This window comes from Dendropsophus ebraccatus, chromosome 7, assembly GCF_027789765.1.
Source record: "Dendropsophus ebraccatus isolate aDenEbr1 chromosome 7, aDenEbr1.pat, whole genome shotgun sequence".
Classification (NCBI taxonomy): Eukaryota; Metazoa; Chordata; class Amphibia; order Anura; family Hylidae; genus Dendropsophus; species Dendropsophus ebraccatus.
The window spans coordinates 90,276,025-90,296,949 of record NC_091460.1 but is presented as its reverse complement, the minus strand read 5'-3'; the positions used below and the strand labels follow the sequence as shown (position 1 = coordinate 90,296,949).

The 20,925-nt window shown below is 43.8% G+C and overlaps 2 protein-coding genes across 2 annotated transcripts in view; both read left to right on the top strand.

Annotated features, from left to right (window-relative positions):
• POLE4 (DNA polymerase epsilon 4, accessory subunit) overlaps nt 1-1,767 on the top strand; it is a 10,894-nt gene extending 9,127 nt beyond the window's left edge. The window contains exon 5 of the transcript XR_011363842.1: nt 1,665-1,767. The gene's annotated coding sequence lies outside the window, so the exon portion shown is untranslated. The remainder of the gene's footprint in view (nt 1-1,664) is intronic.
• On the top strand, nt 220-20,925 carry LOC138796576 (uncharacterized). The gene is made up of 9 exons (XM_069976185.1): nt 220-303; nt 1,244-1,336; nt 1,665-1,767; nt 16,147-16,242; nt 16,340-16,482; nt 16,702-16,969; nt 18,199-18,377; nt 19,564-19,622; nt 19,880-20,925. The coding sequence occupies exons 1-9, from the start codon at nt 220-222 to the stop codon at nt 20,028-20,030; spliced, it is 1,176 nt and encodes a 391-aa protein (XP_069832286.1). The 3' UTR covers nt 20,031-20,925.

The following is a 20,925-nucleotide window of genomic DNA, read 5'->3' as shown; positions in this document are numbered from 1 at the left end:
TGATAAAACCTATTACAGAGTTTCTTACAATCGCTTATACTACTGATTTCTGCAATAAAAAAAAACATGACAGTTACGCTTTAAGCAAGAAGCTACCTCAAGTATGCAATGCTAGTCACCTCAGGAGGAAAGGATGTTGTCCTAGCCAGAGATAATTTCTACACAGGGCAGTGACTCCAGTGGAACAAAGTGCAGTTAGCCTACGTATCTCACTGCAGAATGCACAGCTATCCTGGAAAGGTTCGAGAAGTATGCTTCACCCAGCTCAAAGACCTGGGACCTCGTATTACCCTGTCAGGACAGGTACCCTGACACTGTAGGGCATTAGGTGGTAAGTAAACATGAGTACGAGTATCTTCTTTTCACATTGCAACTCTCCGCTACGCTATCCTGGCAGAGTACATTTGACAGGGCACTCGAGAAGCTGCTCTACTCTACTCTCTTCTGTTACACAGACTACCACTTCTTCGCTCTCCTACCTGAAGTTATTGAAGTGTATTGCATTGAAGTACAAAGTACGTTCTGGTTAAGTCACTGGAGACTGCATATCATTTTGCACCAACACACACCAGCGTACACCTGGCTTATCCAGATTCTGCGGAAGCGGGCTCCATCCAACTGGCAGTCAGTAACAAAGCCACTCCAGGCTACTGTGACAAGTGGCCAAGTGACTCTACACCCACTTAGCAGCCATAATACCTTTCAGCTAACCCCAACGAGACATTACCAACATCCCTTGCTCAGACCGCATATGTAGTGATTTAGTGTAGCTAGTGATGTAGTGTAGCTTTATTTCACTACCTCTGCATCTATTGGGTTTTGGATATACACTGCCTCCAGCTCTGAGCATTTGTCAGCCAATTTCCCTCAACGTAGTATCCCTTTTTATAAAAGAAATAATAGATGTAAGACATCCTCTTAAATAGGCTTTCAGGGTGTACCACAAACACAAAGGGTCCCATACTCTCCATGGGACCTGAAGAACTCTCCTAGTTGGTATACGGTCCATAAGGCCAATTAATTGAATCCAGAAGGTAAGTCCTCCTCACATCCTTCGCTGAGGGAGTTAAAGACACTGTAAGAGCCCTATTACATGGGACGATTATCGTGCAGACAATACACAGTATGCTGTTACTACCTGTAATGCTTATATTAGAATAAAGTAAAGAACTTTTTGAATTTAATTAAATTTTTCTTTTCATCTCCACGCACATATTGTGATCAATAATCTTTTATCTTTGAGGTTGAGCCCAACAATAAGGACTTATTCGATATTATCTCAATCCGATATTATCTTACATGGGATATACTGTGTATGCATCGTTATTTTGTCCAGGTGGGATTGGCAGTGGCGGCCCCGATCCTCTGTGCCGTTTAGCATCATTTAATTGTGTTACTGCATCATTTTTTTGAAAATGCTGCAGTACTACAATGAAACCCTAGCATGTGTGAACATAACCCTAATTTCACTGTAGACTTTTGCACAACCAGTAAAGTTGCAGCACCTGCTTGCGGCTGGTCGGAGATGGTGAATCATTCAGGGGATTGGGGGATCCAGCCAAGTCTCCTGTGACATCATACCCTGCCCCCTTTTTGCATCATCAGCCTGTGCTCATCAACCACACAAAATGTGAGACCGATGCATGTAATCTTTGTCTCCTAAGGTGGGAGAGCAGAGGAAGCAGGAGACAGTGTGGATTGGTACAGTGGCCAGTTTTCTTCACTTCCTGGATTTCAATCAGCTACCAGTGTGGCAGAACTGTTCAGGTATGGTAATACATTGTATAGACACATCAATATAACTTTTAATGTACTTTTAATAGAAAAAAATGTTTTCCTTATGTGGAGTTCCCCTTTAATTGTTCGCTGTAGTTCTGCATTTGTTCACTAGATGCGTCTCCTGGAGACACAATAGATGGGTTAAAGGGGCTATCCAGCGCTACAAATATTTTAGTTAGTACGATGGGACCTTCTACGCCGCTCTTTAGTTTTATACACCCCTCGTCTTCCTCACCTTCAATCCTAATATCTTCCCTTATAACTGTTTCTAATTTATCTCTGGACTCTGACATTGGGTAAACTTGGAGAAATTTGTAAATCTTCTGCCCTTAGAAACCTGTGGGGGCAGAGATGCTGGTCCTCGAGATGGGCCCTAAAAAAAGGCCTGAGGAGCCTATTTCTAGTTCTCCCACAATTATAATACCCAAATTTGTAGTGGATTTTAGGGAAATAAGCATAAGCAACTGGGAGAAGCGAAGAACATATTTTTTATAGTAATCCCATATAGCGATCCACTGTGTGTCACATTTGTTAAAGCAATCCCGTATAGTGATCCACTGTGTCACAGTTTTTATAGTAATCCTGTATAGCGATCAGGGGCGGTCTTGGCATTTCTGGGGCCCCAAGCGAAGTTATGTCTGCCCCCCCCCCCACTCGACACGCGTTCCAAAACAATAGACCGCTGTGTGTTGCCCCCAGTAGTATATACCCCTTGTGCGCTACCGCCAGTAATATATACCCCTTGTTTGCTTCCCCCAGTAGTATATAGACCCCTGTGTGTTCCCCCAGTTATATATAGCCCCCCGTGTGCTCCCCCCAGAAGTATATAGACCTCCTGTGTGCTGCCCCAGTTGTATATAGACCCCCTGTGTGCTGCCCCCAGTTGTGTATACCCCTGTGTGCTCCCCCACTAGTATATAGGCCCCCTGTGTGCTCCCTCAGGGGTATTTAGCCCCCCTGTGTGCTCCCCCACTTGGATATAGACCTCCTGTGTGCTCCCCCACTTGGATATAGACCCCTGTGTGCTCCTCCAGTAGTATATAAACCCCCTTTGTGGTTCCCTCAGTAGTATATAGGCCCCCTGTGTGCCCCACCAGTATTATATAGACCCCTTGTGTGCTGCCCCAATTGTATACAGACCCCTGTGTGCTCCCCCAGTTATATATAGACCACCTGTGTGCCTCACAAGTAGTATATAGACCCCCTGTATGTTCCCCCAGTAGTATATAGACCCCCTGTGTGCCTCACAAGTAGTATATAGACCCCTGTGTGCTGCCCCCAGTAGTCTATAGCCCCCCTGTGTGCTCCCCCTGTTATATAGCCCCCCTGTGTGCTCTCCCACTTGGATATAGACCTCCTGTGTGCTCTCCAAGTTGTATATAGACCCCATTCTGCTGCCCCAAGTAGTATATAGACCCCTCTGTGAAGCCCCAGTAGTCTATAGCCCCCCTGTGTGCTCCCCCTGTTATATAGCCCCCCTGTGTGCTCCCCCCAGTTATATAGACCCCAGATGTGCGCTCCCCAGTTAAACAGACCCCTGTGTGCTCCCCCTCCCATATAGTATATAACACAATAAAACAAACACTTATACTCACCTGGGTCCGGGCGTCTCCTCTTCTCTTCACTCTTGTGGCCACAGGAAGGGTTTTCCCTGCGATCACAAGAGGCCGCACTCCCCTTGTCCTGGCGCCGATGCTCCAGTGATGTCACTGGAGCGTCGGCACCACAAGGACAAAGCTGCCACTTGTGAGCGCAGGGTAAACCCTTCCTGCGGCCACAAGAATGACTGACAGGAAGGGAGCCAATGTCTCCCGCCCTGTCAGTGCTGCTGCATGTAACTATGAGCGCTCATTACGAGTGCTCATAGTTACAGTTCAGATGGCAGCAGCGAGCGCGGCAGCGGCCCTGTCCAGCGGTCTTGAGCACAAGAGCGGGGCGTGGGGGCCCCCCTGGATGTTGGGGGCCCCAAGCGATCGCTTGGGGTGCTTGGTGCCAAAGACCGCCACTGATAGCGATCCACTGTGTCACAGTTGTCATAGTAATCCCATATAGCGATCCACTGTGTCACAGTTGTCATAGTAATCCCATATAGCGATCCACTGTGTCACTAATGTTACAGTAATCCCGTATAGCGATATACTGAGTGTCACAGTTAAAGTAAACCCATAAAGTGATCCATTGTGTGTCACAATTGTTATAGTAATCCCGTATAGCGATCCACTGTGTTACTGTTGGTATAGTAATCCCTTATAGCGATCCTCTCCCATACAGTAATAATTCCACTTTTTGGTGTCATGGGCATTAAATTAAGTAGGTAAGTGGGTTGCCCCCTGTATGTAGGATCCCCTGCTATACCCCCATATAGTAATAATGCCCCTTGCTGTGCCTCCATATAGTAATAATGTCCCCTACTGTGCCCCCATATAGTAATAATGTCCCCTGCTGTGCCCCCATATAGTAATAATGTCCCCTGCTGGGCCTCCATATAGTTATAATGTCCCCTGTTGTCCTCTATATAGTAATAATTCTCTCTGCTGTGCCTCTATATAGTAATAATGTCCCCTGCTGTGCCCTCATACAGTAATAATGTCCCTGCTGGGCCTCCATATAGTAATAATGCCCCCTGCTGTGCCCTCCATATAGTAATAACCCCCTGCTGTGTCCTCATATAGTAATAATGTCCCCTGCTGTGCCCTCCATATAGTAATAATGCCCCTCTGTGCCTCCATATTGTTATGTCTCCTGCTGTGCTCCCATATAGTAATAATGTCCAGTGCTGTGCCCTCATATAGTAATAATGTCTCCCGCTGTGTCCTTCATATAGTAATAATGCCCCCTGCTGTGCCCTCATATATTCATGCCTCCTACTGTGCCCCATATAGTAATAATGTCCCTGCTGTACCCCCCATAGTAATAATGCTCTCTGTGGTGCCCCATATAGTAATAATGTCCCTGCTGTACCCCCTCTGCCTGCAATTAACCTGACGCCCCACACACACTACCTCACCTGACCTGCCCCCACACACACTACCTCACCTTATCTCCCCCCCCAAACTACCCCCCCCCCCCACACACACACACTACCTCACCCCCCCCCCCCCCACACACACACACACTACCCCACCCCACCTGACACTCCCCCCCCCCCTCCACACACACTAACCCACCTGACCCCCCCTCCCCCCACACACCACCAGGCATGCTGGGAGTAGCAGTTATTCAATAGGTTGGGTGAAAAGTGCAGTAAATGAGGAAAGCCCTATGACCATGGAGCCACGGACAGTGCGCTGGGCACATAGTGCTCTTCCTGCCAGCCTGGATTATTACACTGTTCCCATAGTCATTGGTCAGTGCCAGGTCCAGTGCGCTAGGGCTCCAGCCTATCAAAGGCCTACACATGTGTGATGAGCATGGGCCAGTGAGGAGGCGCCAGCTCCCCGAGGTACCCAGGGGAAGACTCCGACTCCATCATGCATAGACACCTTTTGGCTTTCCAGGCCATGATAGGAAATGTCATTTTTGAACAGCTGGAGGGCCGCAAGTTGTTTATCACGATTCAAAAACATAATCTTTTGCTTTAAGTAAAGTGAATAGCATCCGCTGCCATACATAACATTATACATCAGTGGTGTGTACTTGACAGAATGAGGCTATGTTCACACTGCGAATGATTCCGTCCATAGATCGTACGCCGCCGTACATGTGCGGCTGAAACTACGAGCGTGGGAAAAATAAACATGCGGCCAGATGCGTACGAACCGCAAACATACGCCTGTAATACAGTTATGCTTTCCTAGCTTGTTTCGAAGCGATCTGAGGCAGGTCATTTACTTGGAAATCTTTGCCCAGACCCGTAAACCACACAGAACCTTTTGGATCGAAAAATCAAGTTCAATTTGGCTGAAATAAGTACTTTGTAAGGGACCGCATGGAAATCCACGGGCGTGAGTTTCAACATTTCCGTCCTCAAACAACGGTCTTGTCCATTTTTCACGGCGCCGTATACAATCCAGCCGTAAGCTCATACGTAGTGTGCACTGTGCGGGCGCATATCGTATACTTTCAAGCGACCGCATCAACCTCAAAACTACGTACGCAGTGTGAACATAGCTCAGGCTGGGTTCACACTACGTATATTTTAGTCAGTATTGTGGTCCTCATATTGCAACCAAAACCAGGAGTGGATTAAAAACACAGAAAGGCTCTGTTCACACAATGTTGAAATTGAGTGGATGGCCGCCATATAACAGTAAATAACTGTCATTATTTCAATATAACAGCCGTGGTTTTAAAATAACAGCAAATATTTGCCATTAAATGGCGGCCATCCACTCAATTTCAACATTGTGTGAACAGATCCTTTCTGTGTTTTCAATCCACTCCTGGTTTTGGTTGCAATATGAGGAACACAATACTGACTGAAATATATGTAGTGTGAACCCAGCCTAGATCTGTGACTGATCCTGTGAGAACATTCATTGCCTGTCACTTACGATTATGTTAGTATGCTAGTTTCCTTTTTGCATAGAATAAATCAGCCATTTACAGTGGATAGAAGACTCATTTGGTGCCAATACTCTGTAGGAAGATTATTACACACACTGGTTTGTGATAGATGTGAAAGATGATCTTAAAATCAGGGTTGCAGTACCAGCCTACACCACTAAATATCACTCTATCAATTAGAAACTACCCAAAAATAAAATTGTATACAATAGGAAAAGACAATGGGCTTAGTTCATAAAAATACAAAGAATTTTTATTATATATAGTAGGTACCAATACATAAACAACATTTACAGTATAAAATGAAGTTAAAAAGTATGACCACAGTAAAAACACATATAAGACAGGTGTCAGCAATAAGTTATTTTACCCATAGCAATTTTTCAATATGGGAATATATCTATAAGGTGCACAAAATCACGTACTGCCCTACTACTGCCTCTGTTTCATTCAACATATAGGCAACCAAAGCCAAATGGCCATTGTAATATTTATAGTTTATTGCACCTATCCATATTGTCCGACACCACACAAGCCGTTCCTACGTACGTTTCGCTGTTACACGCTTCCTCGGGGAACTGCCTACTTCTGATCTCACCCCCCTTAAATATGCTTCAATTCTAATTGACAACCCGGCACTTTCCGGGACTGCGGCATGCTGGACCGGAAGCGGAGGCCGCGTCACATCCGGTCTGGCAACTCACCCCGAGTGCGCATGTCCGCAACGATAACGTCACGGACATGCACACACCAGGTACTGAGGCCGACAGGATGCGACGACGACGTCAGCAACCGCCCCAGTGCGCACGCCCGGGAATGCTAGGTCACGAGACTCTATTTGACCAATCGTGGGTATACTCTCTATAACGCTGAGAAATACTATCAAAACCATTCAATACATGGGCGAGCCTGACTCCTAGCTCTAGCAATGGTATCATATGCACATGATTGTAAACAATTACCAAATAGTCATTGCCATAAAAGAAATAATCTGTATATGTGTATAAAAAAGGTGAAAATAGTGAACATGATTATAATTAAAATATCACAATTAAAAATAATTGATTATAGTGAAATAGTGAGCATGTGAAATATATCACTATGATAAAAAACACGCAAAAAAAACAAAAAAACGCATGATGAAAAAAATCACTAGTGTGAATGGTGATAAAAAGAATATATTCTAAAATTATATTATCAACCAAAAATTGTGTAACTCATATATTATATATATACACAAAGTGGAATACATGTATATATACACCCAAATTTCAAAATATAAGGCAAGAAATTGTTCATTGTATATAGCAAAAGAATAGCATGACTCATCACATTGCTTTTCAACGTTATGTAACATAGCGTTTCCCATGTAGAAAACTATTTCTCACAGCGTTATCAGCCTCATTCCCCCAACCAGAAGGGGGTCCCAAAAATGTCCATTAGATGGTGTTTTTCTCCAAAGTCCCGATAGTTTAGAACAAATAAAAAACCTAGTAATAGTAATAGTAAGAAAACCTGCAAAAAGATAGTTTTGCAAAGTGAAAGAAGCAAAGAAAGAAAAAGAAGACAGAAAAAAGGATAAAAAACAAATATTAACCCCTTCCCCCAATATGACGTCCAGGGACGTCATGAAAAGCAGTGGCAGAATGCATCATGACGTCCCTGGACGTCATGCTTTCCCTGCCTCCCCCCTCTGTCCCAAGGTGAGATCGGGCAGCAGGAGGAGGCTGTGTCACACAGCCTCCTCCTGCTGCCACTGCCCGGAGGGGAGCCGCGCTCCCCCCCCGGGCAGTTAACCCCATAAACGCCGCGGTCAATGCGACCGCAGCGTCTATGGGGAGATTCAGTGTCCCCCGCCGATCGGGCGGCGGGGGGAGGCTGCAGAACGCTGCCTCCCCCCACCGCCACTCAATCTGTGTCCCCTGGCCCCCTCCCCTCGTCCCCCGATACTGGCTGATCGCCGCTACTACCGTTTTAGCGGCGATCCGCCGGTACCGGGCATTACCGGCGCCGCCGATAGCTTTCATCTCCCCCCACCGTGAATCCACGGTGGGGGGAGATGAAAAATGTCCCCTCAGACCCCAGATCAGCCCCCCGATCACCCTACCCGGGCGGCCATCAGATCCAAGATGGCCGCCCCCATCCCTGCGAACAAACGATGTTTGTTCGCAGGGATGGAAATTAATTAGTGATCAAAGCCCCATGCTCTCCGCCACCGGAGGTAGCGGAGAGCATGGGGCAGTGATCGGGGACCCCCCCGTGTGGGCCCGGAGCAGGCGATCGGCGGTATATTTTATATACCGCCGATCGCCTGTTCCCAGTGCTGATCAGCACTTTTTATCCCCTGTCACCATAAATCATTGGTGACAGGGGATAAAAAGTGTCACTGTGCCCCCCCCAAGTCGCCCCCCACCCCCCCAGTCACCCCCGTCCCCCAGTCACCCCCCCTTCCCCACATACTTTACCTGATCCACGGAGCTCCGTCCTCCTCGACGTCCAGGCTGATTCTGAAGTGCGCATGCGCTCCAGAATCAGTTATCTCAAAAAATTTAAAGTGACAGAGACCAATTTGGTCTCTGTCACTGAACTATGATTACTGTGATAGAAAATATCACAGTAATCATAGTAATTCAGTGAAAATTAATGTATAAAGTACAAAAAGTGAAAAACATACAAAAAAATAAAACACACACTTTTTATTATAGTAATAATTGCACTTTACTCCCAGATTACCCCTAGCCCCCCCAAGTTACCCGTAACCACCGCAGGTTGCCCATATCCGCCCCAGATTGCCCGTATCCGCCCCAGATTGCACGTAATCACAGCACATTGCCCATAACCACCGCACGTTGCCACTAACCACCGCACGTTGCCACTAACCACCACATGTTGCCCATAACCACCGCACGCTGCCCATAACCACTGCACGTTGCCACTAACCACCGCACGTTGCCACTAACCACCGCACGTTGCCACTAACCACCGCACGTTGCCACTAACCACTGCACGTTGCCCATAACCACCGCACGCTGCCCATAACCACCGCACGTTGCCACTAACCACCGCACGTTGCCACTAACCACCGCACGTTGCCCATAACCACCGCACGTTGCCCATAACCACCACACATTGCCCATAACCACCGCACGTTGCCCATAACCACCGCACGTTGCCCATAACCACCGCACGTTGCCCATAACCACCGCACGTTGCCCATAACCACCGCACGTTGCCCATAACCACCGCACGTTGCCTGTAACCACCCCAAATTGCCAGTGAGCCCCTCCAAATGGTCCGTAATCAGCCCCGATTGCCCGTAACCCCCCCATATTGCACGTAACCACTGCACGTTGCCTCTAACTCACACGTTGCCAGTGACCCCCTCCAGATTGCCCGTAACCACACCAGATTGCCGTAACCACCCAAAATTACATGTACCCACCCCTGATTACCTATAAACACTTCAGTTTATCCGTAACCACCCCAGATTGTCTGTAACCACCCCATGTTGCCCGTAACCACCCCAGATTGTCTGTAACCACCCCATGTTGCCCGTAACCACCGCAGATTGTCTGTAACCACCCCATGTTGCCCATAACCACCGCAGATTGTCTGTAACCACCCCATGTTGCCCGTAACCACCCCAGATTGTCTGTAACCACCCCATGTTGCCCGTAACCACCACAGATTGTCTGTAACCACCCCATGTTGCCCATAACCACCGCAGATTGTCTGTAACCCCCCCAGGTTGCCCCTAATCACATGTAATTCCCCCCAGATTGCCTTTAACCACCGCACGTTGCCTCTGACCACCGCACGTTGCCCCCGACCACCGCACTTTGCCCCCGACCACCGCACGTTGCCCCCGACCACCGCACGTTGCCCCCGACCACCGCACGTTGCCCCCGACCACCGCACGGTGCCCCCGACCACCGCACGGTGCCCCCGACCACCGCACGGTGCCCCCGACCACCGCACGTTGCCCCCGACCACCGCACGTTGCCCCCGACCACCGCACGTTGCCCCCGACCACCGCACGTTGCCTCCGACCACCGCACGTTGCCGCGTTCCCAGATTACCTATAAGCACTTCAGTTTATCCGTAACCACCCCACGTTGCCCGTTACCACCCCACGTTGCCCGTTACCACCCCACGTTGCCCGTAACCACCGCAGGTTGCCCATAACCACCCCAGATTATCCGTAACCACCCCACATTACCTGTAATCTCATTTTTTAATTGTATTTTAGTAACTGCGCTATTCTAATAACCATTACTAGCTGCGGTTTTGCTCCAGCAAATTAGCGCTCCCTTCCTTCTGAGCCCTGCTGTGTGCCCATACAGTGGTTTATGCCCACATATGGGGTACCGTTGTACTCAGGAGAACCTGCGTTACAGATTTTGGGGTACATTTTTCTCCCATTCCTCGTGAAATTGAGAAATTTTAAACTAAACGAACATATATTGGAAAAATTCGAGTTTTTCATTTTTACTGTCTTATTTTGAATACTTTCCTCTAATACCTGTGGGGTCAAACCGCTCACTGCACCCCAGGATGAATTCTTTGAACGGTGTACTTTCCTAAATGGGGTGACTTTTGGGGGGGTTCTCTTCTGCTGACACTACAGGGGCACTGCAAACGCACCTGGCGCTCAGAAACTTCTTCGGAAAAATCTGCACTGAAAATGCTAATTGGCGCTCCTTCCCTTCTGAGCCCGGCTGGGTGCCCATACAGTGGTTTATGCCCACATATGGGGTACCGTTCTACTCAGGGGAACCTGCGTTACAGATTTGGGCATGCAGCTTCTCTCCTGTTCCTCGTGAAATTGAGAAATTTCAAACTAAACAAACATATTATTGGAAAAATTCAAGTTTTTCAATTTTACTGTCTTATGTTGAATACTTTCCTCTAATACCTGTGGGGTCAAAATGGTCACCACACCCCAAGATGAATTCTTTGAGGGGTGTACTTTTCAAAATGGGGTGACTTTTGGGGGGGGTTCTCTTCTACGGACACTACAGGGGCTCTGCAAACGCACCTGGCGCTCAGAAACTTCTTCAGCAAAATCTGAACTGAAAATGCTAATTGGCGCTCCTTCCCTTCTGAGCCCCGCTGTGTGCCCATACAGTGGTTTATGCCCCCATATGGGGTACCGTTGTACTCAGGAGAACCTGCGTTACAAATTTTGGGGTGCGGATTCTCCCATGTTCCTTGTGAAATTGAGAAATTTTAAACTAAACGAACATATTATTGGAAAAATTCGAGTTTTTCATTTTTACTGTCTAATTTTAAATACTTTGCTCTAATACCTGTGGGGTCAAAATGGTCACCACACCCCAAGATGAATTCTTTGAGGGGTGTACTTTCCAAAATGGGGTGACTTTTGGGGGGGTTCTTTTCTACGGACACTACAGGGGCACTGCAAACGCACCTGGCGCTCAGAAACTTCTTCAGCAAAATCTGCACTGAAAATGCTAATTGGCGCTCCTTCCCTTCTGAGCCCCGCTGTGTGCCCATACAGTGGTTTATGCCCACATATGGGGTACCGTTGTATTCAGGAGAACCTGCGTTACAATTTTTGGGGTACTTTTTTTCTCTTTTTCCTTGTGAAATTGAGAAATTTCAAACTAAACAAACATATTATTGGAAAAATTCGTGTTTTTCATTACTGTCTAATTTTGAATACTTTCCTCTAATGCATGTGGGGTCAAAATGCTCATCCTACCCCAAGATGAATTCTTTGAGGGGTATTCTTTCGAAAATGGAGTGACTTTTGGGGGGATTCTATTCTGCTGACACTACAGGGGCACTGCAAACGCACCTGGCGCTCAAACTTTTTCAGAAAAATCTGCATTAAAAAAGCTAATTGGCGCTCCTTCCCTTCTGAGCCAGGCTGTGTGCCCATACAGTGGTTTACGCCCACATATGGGGTACCGTTGTACTCAAGAGAACCTGTGTTACAAATTTTGGGGTGCAGATTCTCTCATGTTCCTTTTGGAAAGGAGAAACTTTAATCTAAACATATATATTATTGGAAAATTAAAATTAAAATTAAAATTTTTTAAGGCCTAATTGTGAATACTTTCCTCCAGCCCCTGTAGGGTTAAAATGCTCATTATACCCCTAGATTAATTCTTTAAGGTGTCTAGTTTCCAAAATGGGGTCACTTATGGGGGTTTCCAGTATACAAGCCTCCTAAATCAACTTAAAAAAAGAACTGGTCCCTAAAAAAAATCAGTTTTGGAAACTTTCACAAAATGTGATAATTTGCTAATAAATTTCTAAGCCCCATAACAGCCTAAAAAAGTAAAATATGTTTCCCAAATTATGCCAGAATAAAGAGGACATATTGGTAATGTGATTTAGTAACTAATTTATGTGCTATGACTTCCTTTTTTAGAAGCAGAGAATTTCATAAGTTCATAAAATGCAAAATTTTCAAATTTTTCATGATATTTTGATGTTTTTCACAAAAAACACACAAAGTAATGACCAAATTTTGCCACTAATATAAAGTGCCATATGTGACGAAAAAACAATCTCAGAATCGCTAGCATACGTTAAAGCATCACTGAGCTATAAGCGCATAAAGTGAGACAGGTCAGATTTTGAAAAATGAGCCTGGTCATTAAGGCCAAAACAGGCTGCGGCGGCAAGGGGTTAATACATGGATTTACAAAAATGAAACAAAGCTACAATTCTCATTCATGCCCATGGGGGCCAGGGTACCTAAAATAGTGATCCAACGACATTCCTTTTGAGCTAAAATCTTCCGCACATTGCCCCCTCTGATTCCAACTTTGACTTTCTCAATCCCTCTCACCAGAAAACTCTTTGGGTCACTGTCATGATAGAGTTTAAAATGTTTGGGTATTGTTTTTAAAGTTTCGATTTCATCGATATTTTTTGCCGCCACAATTCCCCTTACATGCTCCCTCACTCTGATCTTTAACTCTCGTGAGGTGAGTCCCACATATATCTTGCCACATCCACACGTGGCGTAATACACCACGTGTGTACTGCTGCAAGATACGTAGTCCCTAATTTTATACTCCCGTTCTCCATCAGCCAAGGAGAAGGAGTCTGTTCTTAATATATTGGGGCAGGCCACACAGTTACCACAAGGGTAACATCCAGTTCTCACATGTGTCCGTCCAAACGGATTTTCTGGTTTTGCCACATAGTAGCTTTTAACGAGAATATCTTTTAAATTCTTCCCCCTTCTTGCCGTCATAGCTGGAACCTTGGGCAACTTTGCTGCTAGCACTGGGTCTGTACATAAGACCGGCCAGTGCTTTTTGAAAATTCCCCTCACTGTTTCCCACTTGCAATTAAATGTAGAGACAAATCTAATCATACCATCATTTTTATTATTTTTGATCTTTTTACCCGTCTGTAATATATCTTCTCGCCTAGTGTTTTTTGCTCGTCTAAAGCCCTTCTCTATCGTTCGATTACTATAACCCCTTTCTCTAAAACGACCCTTAAGATCCTCTGCCTGGGTTTTAAACTTTTTTTCAGACGAGCATATCCGTCTCATACGCAGAAACTGACCAGTAGGTACAGCTCTGATAGTGGCTGGAGTGTGTGCGGAAGATGGCGCATCCGAAACCTATTGAGAAATGAGTTCTGAACAAATTGAATTAACAGCTTAATAATTTAGTGGAATCCTAAATAAAAACCGAGGTCACTTTCATTTACTGTCAATAAGGATTTAGTCTTTATTCATTTCTCACCTATTGTTTGTAAAGTCATTGTTGTCTTGACAGTTAAACAACTAAACTAAGGGCCCTATTACACTGTGCAAATTATTGTTATATCATTTGAATTTAAACGATAATCTTTTTGTGTAAATGAAGGCAACACTCAAATGACCAATGAGAAATCTTTTGTTTGGCGGGGACACAAAAAAAAAAAACGTTAATTGTTCGCTAATCTTTCGCTTTAATTCCTCATTCATTCACTGTAATTCCGCATTTGTTGTTTAATTGTTCAGTGTAAATCTTCATAGTTCCTTCATGTGCTGGAATCAGATGGAGTAAACAATCGTAGTAACAATTGTAACTAATGGCTATCGTTCTGTGTAATATAGTGAAAGAGTTCAGGTTAACAATAAACGTTATAGTTTGCGATCATTAAAAGTCGCTTTGTCTAATAGGACCCTAAGGGACAAGACTAAGGGTATGTTCATACTGAGCAAATGTGGCGGAGTTCTGCAATGGAGCTCTCGGTGTGACACTGTTTCTCTATATGTAATGACATGTCAATTCTTTGAGCAGGAGCGGAGGTGCGCGAGCCTTCCCATAGAGAAACAGTGTCACATTGAGGCAGATGGGATTTCACGGCGGAGAACTCCGCCATGGAATTCTGCCACATTTGCTCAGTATGAAGGTTCCCTAAGGGAATAAACTAAGAGACATTGAGGGCTTTCAAATTTCCTGAAGACAAATTGTACTAGTTAGTTTGTTATTAGACGAGCCGATGTCGGCCCAATCAATACTGTAAACAAGTGCCGATCTGCTAGATCATTTACTGGGCCTATTACATGGCCCACTAGTCGTTTATAAAGGGAAGCACGGACATCGTCAGCGATATCCATGCAGCCTTTGCCTAAATACTTTTTACATTACCTATCCACGTTCCCATTCTCCTGTGTTTTTCATACTTCCTACCTGGTCCCATATGCTGCACCTTCAGAGCTGACAGGCCGGTCAGCTAATCACTGGACCACCGCGGCCAGTGAGTGGCTGAGAGGCCTGTCAGATGAAACAAGCCACTCTGAAGCTGCGGTGCGCGATACCGGGGAAGAAGCATGCAAAATGTAGGAGGAGACCGGGAATGTGGCTAGGTAATGTAACAACTGTTGAGTCATCCAGTTTTGGTTCAGGGCCCAAAGAAAAGATCAGCAGATGATTGTTTTATTGGCTGATTGCTGTCTCTATTACACGGAGAGATTATCAGTTTGTGTAATAGGGTCCTAAATTGAGGTATATTCCTTTATCATGGTGATAGGTTAACTAGAGTCCTCATCCTTCACCCATATTCCTATATTTCAGAATGCTAGCTATATTGTTCTCCTTTCTGCAGAATGGCAAAACCCTTGAAGTCTCAGTTTATCAGAAAACTGCTGTGAAGTTAAACACTGAAGCGTCATGAAAGCTTTATAACTACAGATAAAAGCCAACTGAGAAGAATGGCTTTTCAACTATTTTCTTCCTTTTGAAATAAAGGAGACTGAAAGCTACTTAGGGCTTCATTTGGCTAGCACAAGTGGTTTGTGCTCACACCTCAAGCCGAGCCGATCAATAAAACCAAAAGATGACCTGAGCTTAGGGGGTCATTTGGTATTTAAAGCGACCCTTTGATGTGGCCCCTGACCACTGTCTCCCAGACATTTAAGTGGGGAAATTCAATTAGTTGAAGGGTTTTTGACACCACTTTTGTGTTGTATTAGGATTACAATCTCGCTGGCCTCTTATTGTAGCCTCTGCATCAATATACATTTTAAATCTGTCTGCCTAAGGATATAAAAGTCTGAGCTGCAAGTGTAGAAGCTCATCCAGAATCTTGAAGACAACTTTAGGAATCAGACATGGAGTATTCATTTCTGCTGAAGCTTAATATCTGCACTTTATTTTGCCTCTTTTGTGCTGCCTGTAAGTATTCCCATTATACGTATAGTTTTATTTACTTATTGATTCTATTATCTGTTATTTCCATAGTGCTGAGACGACGTTTGCAGAGAGAACACTATCATTTCCTCTATCACAATAGAGTGATCTCTTCCTTATGTAACTTCAATCTAGTATGCTTTACATTTTTTATGCTTCCTGTGACCTAATGTAGTAAACCTTCCTGCAGATGACGAGGTGATAAATCGGCCGACTGACAGGAAGAATTTATTTACAGAAAGAGGATGCTGTAAACGCCAAAGCAACTTTGTCTACATTGGACAAGGTAAGTGCTTGTGTGACCAGTGCCATAGGACTTATGCCTGATATTATTCCTTTTTGTTGTGCATTTACAATAATACTGTGTATGCTTCTCTGTGTAGATATATCAGGCAGTCCTGTAAGCGTGGATGTCGGCTTATGCAGATCTCACTGTGGAGTTCCGCAGAGAATAAATTCTCACAGTTCTGGATTCCCTGGGCTTCCCAAGCATTCATCAATGCTGGATTTTCTGAAGCATAAAAAGGTTATTATTATTATTATTATTATTATTATTATTATTATTATTATTATTATTAGTAGTAGTAGTAGTAGTAGTAGTAGTAGTGGTATTATTATATTATATTATCTTTTCTATGTTTGTGACTTTTAGATTCGCTGTATAAGCCTCAGATTTTATTTTCTTCTAAAGCAGTGTACTATGTTTGATTTATACATTTTGTATAAATCTGTCGTGTTTTAATAGTTACGTGAGAGAATGCCTGAAGCAGCGCTGACACCAAGCTCAGATCCATCGTGTCCCCATGAAACCAGCTGTCAGCCAACAAAGGTTGGCCTAGAGAGGGTTCTGCTATTCCAGGGAATTCAAGAGGTGGAGGTGATCGAGGACTGTCAGTGCAATCCCATCCCCCAGGATTGTATCCGAATGCCATTTCTAAAGACCTTCTTTCCAGACACACCCTTTGAGTCAACAGTGGATGTTGGGAAATGCTCCAGTCCTACAGATAGTTCAGGTATAGTTAACTTGCGTCTATTTATATTTAGTGACCTTTAAATGCATAGACCCAGATTTATTAATCTGTGGAAAACAAAAAACTGGTGTCATTTGCCCACAGCAACCAATCACAGCTTAGGTTTCATTTTACAAGAGCTTGTAGCTGTGATTGGTTGCTGTGGGCAAATGAAAACAGTTTTTTGTTTTCCACAGATTGATAAACCCATAGGGGTAGATTTATCAAACATGGTGTAAGATAGAATTGTCTTAGTTGCCTCCGGCAACCAATCAGATTCCATCTTTCATTTTCCGAAGAATCTGTGAGGAATGTAAAGTGGAAACTGATAAGTTGCTAGGGGCAACTAAGCCAGTCCTACTTTTCACTAGTTTGATAAATCTCCCCCATAGTGGTTAGATTCAGAAAGATAGCCAATGATTCACAAGTATACCTGTACATTTCTAATGACAAGAACAAGTATGCATCAGACATTGCTAATGACAAGAACAAGTATGCTTCAGACATTGCTAATGACAAGAATAAGTATGCATCAGACATTGCAAATGACAAGAACAAGTATGCCTCAGACCAGGGGTGTAACTACCACTGTAGCAGTCATAGTGGCTGCTACAGGGCCTGCTGCATCAGGGGGCCTGCTGGCCCGCTCCTGCAATACAGTGGGCCCCCTGAGCTGAGGTGGCCTCCCCGGTTCTGCAAATGTCCCTTTTACTGCAAGCACTCCTGATGAGCACTTGCAGTTATGACTTGGTGGTTAGGGAGGTGGCTGGCCCTATCAAAAGTTTGCTATGGGGCCCGGCCATTTCTAGTTACGCCCCTGCCTTAGACATTGCTAATGACAGGAACATGCATGCATCAGACATTGCGAATGACAGGAACATGCATGCTTCAGACATTGCTAATGACAATAACGAGTATCCATTAGACATTGCTAATGACAGGAACATGCATGCATCAGACATTGCGAATGACAGGAACATGCATGCTTCAGACATTGCTAATGACAATAACGAGTATCCATTAGACATTGCTAATGACAGGAACATGCGTTCTTCATACATTGCTAATGACAATAACAAGTATCCATTAGACAATGCTAATGACAGGAACATGCGTGTATCAGACATTGCTAAGAACATGCATGCATCAGATATAGCTATGACAACATCTGGGATACCTTATTGGCCTCTGGCACCTAAGCTTGAGTAACTTTTAATTATATCACTTCACAGGTCTTCAGTGCGCTCCAACTAAATTTGACACCGTAGTAGTTGAAAGTCCAAATGGAGCAGAAGTGGTGCAGACTGTGGAGACATGTGAGATGAAGGAGAACTGTTACAGGGTCTCCTATCTTGAATATTACTATGAAGTCCTATATAACATTAAGGGCGGCAAAGAAGAAAGACTTAAGGTAATTCGTCTGTAATAACTCAATATATATACCACATGTCTCTGTTAAAGGGAAACTATCAGCTGGTTTGTGCATATGAACCGGCTGATAGTTCCTGGTAGTCGCTTACTTCCTCTTATCGGCGCCAGTTTTCCGAAGCTTGTAAGTACTGTGGTTTTGGTGAAATTCTATCCTATAATAATTTGCATATTAACTGGTTGGCAGCACTGGGGGACGTTCCTCAGCCCCCCAGAGCACAGTTTGGCCCATCCACTGTCTCAGATGCTCACATCTACTTATGCATAAGCAAACAGGCTAAAATATGCATCTAAAGGCGTGAGCATCGGAAGCGGTAGGCAGGCCAAACAGTGCTTTGGGGGGCTGCTAACAAATTAATTTTGTACGAATTTCACCAAAATGGCAGGACAAGCTTTAGAAGACCGGCGCCGGTAAGAGGAAGTAAGTGGCTACCAAGAACTGTCAGCAAGTGCATACAAATAGTTTCCCTTTAATTAGAGCGATAAGTACACATCCAATGCTGTGGTCTAACAGTTATTTGTGTAATATATGTGACTAAGCTTCATTATACATTGCTGATATACATAGTTACATGTTAGTTTTATAATGCTATAATGAGCTAATAAATATGAGATGTTCCAGTATTATGAGAATAATAAATACTAATGTATAGAGTATAATAAATAAATAAAAGTGTATAAGTATAATGTATAAAGATTATAATAAGTGTATGAGTATAATGTTTGCAGTATAATAAGAGTGTATGAGTATAATGTATAGCGTATGAGTATGAGTATAATGTATGCAGTATAATAAGAGTGTATGAGTATAATGTATACAATATAATAAAAAAGAGTGCATGAGTATAATGTATAGCGTATGAGTGTGAGTATAATGTATAAGTCTGTGATTAAACAAGAAAACAATAAAGTGTTAAAAGAGTAAAGTAGTGTATGAGTATAATGTATAGAGAAAAATAAATGAGTGTATGAGTATAATGTATAGAGCATAATAAGAGTGTATGAGTATAATACATAGAGTATAATAAAAATATAATATGTTTCCTTTTCTATTCAATGGACAAGGCCCTCCCTTCTTGTTTTGCCCCCCACCCCCCACGTTTTGCTTTTTGTATTGTATGCAGAGATGGGAATGTGATTTGAAAGTCTTTGTCTTGTAAATCTTGTAGGAAATTGATGTAGGACGGTGTTTAGGAGGCTGCTCTTCAGGAAACCATTGTCTGCTCAGGTAAGCACAGCTGGATGACATTCCATCCTTTCTAGTGATAAATAATTGTCATGTAGACCAGAACACTGGTGTAGACATATGTAGATACTAAAAAATCCTGTGTTGTTTATCTCACAATATTATATGCCTTTTATATTTTTATATTTTTTTTCTCAACTTTTCCAACTTTTGATGCAATTCTGTGTTTATAGCACTACTACCAGGGTGGAGGATGCAATATAACAAAGCTAATTATAGAATATTTCTTATTTCTTCAGGGATTCTCGAAACAGGGATCACTGCTTAGTGTGGGCTGAAGGATCAGGCAATGGTTGTGTACCCCAGGAGTATGAAACACATACTTTCAGAAGCAGGAATGGACATATTCGCTCTGTGTTGGCCATTAAGACGTGCAAATGTCAAATGTAAAAGTAACAATATAACATTTCTAGGGCACTTTGTAGTTTATACTGGCGTTAAATAGATTTTTGTTTTGCTCATGATACAGTGTCTCACCTTATATAACACCTTGTTACCTTTGCATATTATCTGGGTGCTATGAATCTTTTTGTTACATTGTTTATGGGCTAATACTCTTCTGGAAACACCTACTAAACTACACCAGTAGTGCACCCCTATCTTATACAAGACAGATATATACGAGCAGGGAGGTGTACTGCATCATGAGTGATACAAATTATCTATCCACTTATACTGCTTTATGTACAGTGTGATGACCAGGAACTCTCAAAGTTGTCTTTTTAGCACTATTATCAGTGGCCTGAGATATCGATTCTCGGCTACATTTCCTCTAAACAAAGGCACTTGTTTCTAGGTGCCTATGTGTAAGGTCACAGTTCAACTTTTATTTCTTTGAAAGGTGTGTTTTTACATGCAACAAAAAAGATCCCTATATGTAAAGTGACAAATTCCAGTTGTATGAGGTTGATAAGGCTCTGTTCACATCTGTCAGGTGGTTTCCGTTATGGTGGGTCTGTCTCACAACAAACCCTACTTACTTATTATGGGGTCCATCAATGGCCATAAATTACAGAATCTGTGGTCTCGGGCACATATGTGAACATAGCCAGGATCACTAAAGATGGGAATCATTTCTGCATGTACACATTTATGCATTGTGAGTAAATTGTGCTCAGCATTTAGAAGCCTTTGCTGTCAGACATGTGGGCTTTGAATCTATTCTTTCTTGCTCTTAGAGAATAACTTTAATAAATTCCAATGATTTTAAGGATCTGAATATGTTATGTATTCCGTGACATGTCGGAGCTGTGTACTTACCTGTAAATGTATATATTTATTTGTA